Source organism: Arvicola amphibius, chromosome 12, assembly GCF_903992535.2.
Source record: "Arvicola amphibius chromosome 12, mArvAmp1.2, whole genome shotgun sequence".
In the NCBI taxonomy this organism is placed as follows: domain Eukaryota; kingdom Metazoa; phylum Chordata; class Mammalia; order Rodentia; family Cricetidae; genus Arvicola; species Arvicola amphibius.
Genome location: NC_052058.2, coordinates 85987600 through 85993701, shown reverse-complemented (window position 1 = coordinate 85993701; position 6102 = coordinate 85987600). Strand labels below are relative to the sequence as shown.

The following is a 6102-nucleotide window of genomic DNA, read 5'->3' as shown; positions in this document are numbered from 1 at the left end:
TTCAGACAGCATATTTTTAGAGACCCGTGAGAATAGTCAGAAAAGTAGGGAGCTCTCTCCTGGAGTAGGGGGAATGCACGGGAATATCACCACACACCTAGGTTATCTTCTGTAACATCTGCACGCTACAGACGGACCCAGGGCAACTGATGAATACCACAAAACACAAGGAAAGGGTTTGGATTTGAGAGGGAAATGCCCGTCGGCGGTATGGAATGTTACCTTCTCTACACCACACATAATCTGCTACATTTTTTATTAAAAACAAAAGTGTACATATGTCCATAAAGCTGTACAGTCTTCCATATAAAAACGCTATTATACAATTAAGTAACCTTTGTCTTCTCTGTCAGAATAGCTTACAAACGTGCCACTATTACTTATTTTTACTTAATAAGAGAGACAGGCCTGCTCAACAGTCCAGCTCTGGGGATTTTGTCATTTTTTAAAGTGAACGTCGACAAGAAAGAACAGATCTCAGCATGAGACCAGGTGGCTGCTTCTAAGAAGGCAGGGACCTGTTTGTGGACAAGACACGAGAACCATCTGCAGCAATTCACAGCTTTGTTTAAGTCCACAGCTTTCGGGTCTGTGGGCCCAGAGTTAACTTTAAAGCAAGAGATGAAGCCGCCTGGGAAGGCTGTGCAAAGCTGGGAGTGCCAGAGCAGGCTGGGCAGAGTGTTTGGTAAATAGCACCTTCGAGTAGAAACTGAGGAGTTAAGAAACCCAGGAAACGGGATGCCATGGCAGTGGAGAGAAATGGGGCAGGGGGGCCTCGTTAAGGAGAAGGTGACCAGCTGGCTCTAACTCTGTCCTTCAGGTTGAGAGACTCGAGGCCTCCTGAGGCCCCTCAGCACTGTCACTGAACCTGAAGGAAAGCCATTTCTTCCCAGTGTTTTCCAAAAATTTCCCCAACCCAGAACAGTAAATATTGCACAATCTACAGACAAATTTGGATTTTACTGAGAGAGACAACCTCCCCCACAGGTGCTCTGAGCACCAAGGAGATAAAGCAGTGCCCAAATTGTGGCTTAATGGCAGCCCTCCAAGAATACCAGGTAGTCCTGTAGGGCGCATGCACTCTCTGCGGCCCAGGAAGATCGCTCTCAGCAAGGCCCACCACCAGCCAGAACCCCCAGGAGAATGGGAAAGGCAGGCCCCTAACACCCACCAGGGCACCAGGAGGAGCTGGGAGGCCCAGTCTCAGAGTTTCCTGGGACTATTGCACAGTGACTGCGAACTCCTGTCCTAGGAAAAGTGCCCTCCGGGGCCCAACCACATGAAAGAGGGGAAAGGAGGACCGCGAGCGAGTTTGGAAGGGAAGGCAGTGAGAAAGGACCTGCAGTTCCCTGGAGCTTGGAACCGCCTCTCAAAGGAATAATGGTAGCAGCATTCGGACCTTCACATGGTTCCCAAAAGGAAGGTTTAGGAAAAAATGAGGGGGGCAAAAAACCCTCTTTGGGTCCCAAAATTCCATTGCAAATCATCCCTAAATTATTCGCCATGCATGCATACGAAGCAGCGCAGTGCAGAGCGAAGGTTTGTGCCATTCCCCTCCATCTATACCCAAAGTCTTTGCGCACCTGCCTAACATCCCACCCTCCAAAAGTGGTCACAGATTCCTGGCTGGGAAACAACCTTTCTAGGCCCCTGAGGATAGAAACAGAAACAAGACAAGACTTCAAGAAAACCTGCTTAGAACAGAAGGAACAAGGAGAGGTCTTTCACTCTACCCAGGGTCTCAGCAGAAAAACAAAAGATTAGGCAATGTAGTATTGTTTAAGACCAGGCTTGAATGCCCCTGAGTAAGAGAGGAACCAGGTAGACAGGCATCCCAGCTGGGACGGTAACCCAGGGCAGAGCCTGATCCCTCTCATTCACAGTTGCTAACCTTGCTTGCTCCCTTTTACCACCTCCTGGGGGATCAGCCAAGAATCCCCCTTTACCTTGTCTAGGCCAATCCCCAAACCACTCCCTTAGGCAAACACTGGCTCACGGATTCAATAACAGTTCTTTCCAAAGGCACCTGGGGAGGCCACTTCCAAGCAGCTCCCTTTAAGGATTTTTTTCTTTTAAAAAAAAATCTTTTGGTTTTTTTTCTCTGCTTTTCTTAAAAAAAAATGTATAAATAGCTCTTCATTTAAAAATACAGTTCCCCAGGTTGAGGTATACGGTGGCCTGTTGTCACGGCAGCATGAGTACAGTAGAGTGCCCGGGTAGGATGGCTCCTCCTTAGCTCGACACAGCCATCACATAGTTCTTCGAGGGGCTGCTCCGGCCCAGCATCATTTGGTTCTTGCAAGTGAGGAGCCCATAGGAGGCAGCCACCGGGGCCTCCTCATACAGGACACAGATGGAACCATCCTCCCCGATGCGGTAGGACACTTCATAGGGATCAACCCATAAGGTCAGCTCACTGGGCAGCAGCCGGTGTAGCTGGGGCTGGCTGAGTCCAATCTGGCTGGCCACCTTGCTAATGATGGGGTCCATCTTGTGGTTGATGCGGATGCAGCGGTAGCCAGAGCCTTTGGATGGTTTCTCTGGAAACCAGTGGTGTTTGTAATGATCTGTAGAGGAAGAACGAGAGGGAGATGCCTGCTTAGAAAACATTGTCTCTGATGTTATGAAGGTAGAGGGCCGGGAGAGGGGGAAGGGCTCAGCGACAGCATTTCAGAGCCTCTCCTTAAACTCCCCCTGCCACTTAGAAAGACCCCTGGGCCCTTCCCAAGTGCGTGCACATTGAAAGGCAGCCAGAGCTTTCAGGTAGGTGCTCTCCCGGTGGTCAGGGATATTTTTGGCACAATCCAGCTTATGGAAGGAAGGACTTGTGTGAATAAGCAGGGCCTCTTAAGACCCAAACACTGAAATTTCAAAGTCCGGTAAGCGGCCAACATTTGTGGGTGTCCAGCAAGCCACCAGACCTCCTATCCCTCCCCCAGCATTAGAGTTATGAGACCTTTCGCAAAGGTAAGGGAAGAAAAACCGTTTTGTTTTGATGAAACAGCTGTTTGTTCTCAGATCTGTGCCAACATGTTGAGAGACGGCTATCGCTGCCCAAGGCAACCAACCAGCTGTAACAGCTGCGGACAGAGGCGAAAGGGCTGCTTATCACTCCTCTACCTCCTTGCCTCACGCCCTGCCTTCATAACATGCCCCCCCCACCCACCCAGCAGGCTAGGCTACTGGGCTCTTTTCTGTACTACAATAGGTGGCAGATGGCGAAGAGGGACCAAAAGAAAAAATACAAAGGGGACCCAGATTACAACTTCCAGCGGGTAAACACGCGGCAGAATGGTCCCCGCACAATAGCAGGCACAGGGCTACAACAACAGTGACTGGGACTGAGTTGTTAAAAGTTCAATTGCGCATAAAGTCGCATAGCTTGGCCCGGTTCGTGGCCCACAGCATCCCTCGAGGGTCTGGGGGTCTCCAAGATTCAAAGAAGGAAGTGAGTTCGGACTCTGAGCGCAGACATTGACTGGCTTTTCCCATGGTGTTCTTAGGGCCTCGGAATGTACTCAAGGAAGGGGGTCAGCACCTCGGGAGCGAGGCGGGGACTGGAGGGCGGGGAGACGGAGACCTATACCAAGGGACAGAGGGACCACAGGCGTCCTCGGAGATTAGAGCAAGGTTTCTGAGGCCCGCAGCTGCTCGCGTAGGGGGTCTCCGTCCCAGAAACAGCGGGGAAAGACATCCCAGGCAAGGAGGGGCCGCGCCCCGGTGGCTTTGGGACCCTGACGAGTGCTCACCGGTCAATGCATCCTGGAGCGCCCTGCTGAACACCTTGAGCCTCTGCTCGCTCACGCAGCCCCGCGTCCTCAGGAGACTGGAGAGGAAGCCGACGGCGGCGGCAATCTCGGGGAGCATATCGGTCCTCTTCCCGTGGCTCATGTCGGGAGGCTGAGGAAGTAGAAGTAGCTGTATTATTAAGACAAGGGTGGTCCGGCTGCCGCTCGGGCTCTGCCCGGACTTTCCCCGGGCTGCGCCTTTCATACCGCTCGCGGAGGCGGGGAGCCGCAGGAGGCGCCCATTGGCCGAGGCTGGCGGATGGGGGCGTGATCTCCCGCTGCCCCGCCTCCCTCTCCTCCTCCCTCGCTCGCCCCCGCCCTCCCGCTGGCCTGCTCGCCCGCGCCTCCCGGGCGCTGAGGTCATCGCTCACTGACGTCAGTATTGGGAACCAGCGCAGGACTCCAGAACGGTGGGAGGCGGGCGAGAGAGGGCCTTGGACTGGGCAGAGGAAGCGCACTACATCGGGCATGCCCGGACGTCGCCTCTGCATAGTGCCAAGGCAGTGGTTGCCTGCCACCTCCTCCAGGGTGCCCTCGCCGATGCTACTTCTCCCACGCTTCCCGAAACAGACACCCTGGCGCCTGGTCATCTCTGCTACTCTTCTCCCAGCTGGTCGGAACCGGCTCCTCATATTTTTGGCAATGGGGAGTGTATTCTATTTGCTTCCATAATAATTCCACCTCCCCCAACAATTCTGCTCTTCCTCTTCAGCCATTGCCTAAAAGCATTCAACTCTCACTGTTCAGTGTCGCGGTGGGAAGAATGTTGAGAGACTTTTCTGTCCCAAGTTCTCACTTTCCTTAAAATGCCTTTTTCAAAAAAAAAAAAAAAGTAGTCTGGTGTGAACTGTTTTCCTTCAACTCCCTGCTCCTCCCTCACTGGTTCGTCTTCCTTCCTCTTTGTGGACTGAGACTTTTGTAAACACTAGCTCCCCAGGAGAAAGGCTTCAGAGCTGGCTTGTCTACACTCAGGGCCCCAAGGACTGGTTCCAGGAAGCTAGGCAGACTACTGAATGGGCAACTTGTCACCCACACCTCTAAACCCAACGCAGGGTCTGGCCTGCAACAAGCCCGTGTTTGCTAAATAAACCATGGCATGTGTAAAATCTGGGTTCGTTTTTCATTTTTGAGTTCTAAGCCACCTTGGAGAAGCAGTGCCCACATTCTTCTCTACCTGCCCCCCCTGCCAGAGACACTAGCTTCCCTGCCTGGACCCTCTGTGCCCGTTCCCTCCCGAGTCCCACTTCCCTTTTATGTCCACTCTCTATCCTCAGCTGTCCCTTTTGCTATTTATCTTCCTGTAGTGATTTCCACACCAGTACTTCTGTCCTCTTCATGCTTCCCTGTGGATGTCTAGAGCCTCCTCTAAAGTCACCTCCCTCCATTGTCCCCTCTGTCCCTTAAAGCTACTGATCGCTGCCCCTAAAACACAGAGACCCTCCTTTAGCTTCCTCCGACCTAGTCCCAAGACTGATGGCTTCTTACCCTGATAATCACGGTGGGTTTTTTCCAGTTCCACCCAAATGACCTTCCTGGTCCTTTTCCTAAGGTATCTGAGCTGCTTGCTCTTCCCTTGCTCAGAACATGAGACCACTCCTCCACTTGCTAGACTGAACTCTGACAGCTAAGACGACCTACCTTTGCAGGTTTCTACCACTTTGTGCTATAGGGTCCCTTTTCTCACTGTCCCCTAAATAACATGACAGCTCTGCCCATCATAGTCCTGCCACAGTTTTCCCATGATTCATAGCTCCATCGCATGGTCCTCACCTCACACATCCCTAGCCCGGGTGCACCATGGCTCATCTTTAATCACTACTGCTTGGTTACCAGTTCATACTCCCCAACTTCCTGAAACGTCACCTTGAAAATACAGGCTGACCATCCTCCCAATGCTAAATTGATGTTGCCCATACAGTCCCTTAGCTCATCTCAAACTGGGAAGCCTCCTGACTCAGCCTCACAAGCAAGATCCCCCTCCCCTGGCCCAACACCAGTGTCCTAGTTCCTTGGAAGCAGGCTACTGTGTTTGTATGCTTCCCGTTAACGGGATAGCTCACATTTCATATGTCCTTCCCTTCTTCATCGGATTAATCGAGTGCCTGATACTATAGTGCTTTGGCATTAAATGTATCCCGTGGAGAGCTTCTTTTCAGGGTCTGGGTGTGCATGGAGGAGATGATTACTTCTGCTTAATGAGAAGAATTATTGGTTTTTAACTGGGAACTGGGCTGACCTTGGGAAACGATAACCTAGATGCATTGAACCAAAGAGTCCAGGTGTCACTGACCAAGGCTAGCCAGCAAGGAAGTCA

The 6102-nt window shown here is 52.0% G+C and overlaps 1 protein-coding gene across 1 annotated transcript; it reads right to left on the bottom strand.

Moving 5' to 3' along the window:
* Nucleotides 1-239: 239 nt before the first annotated feature.
* Btg2 (BTG anti-proliferation factor 2) lies at nucleotides 240-3949 on the bottom strand. The gene is made up of 2 exons (XM_038349233.1): nucleotides 3750-3949; nucleotides 240-2567 (listed from the first exon to the last, which is right to left on the bottom strand). The coding sequence occupies exons 1-2, from the start codon at nucleotides 3889-3891 to the stop codon at nucleotides 2233-2235; spliced, it is 477 nt and encodes a 158-aa protein (XP_038205161.1). The 5' UTR covers nucleotides 3892-3949; the 3' UTR covers nucleotides 240-2232.
* Nucleotides 3950-6102: the final 2153 nt, after the last annotated feature.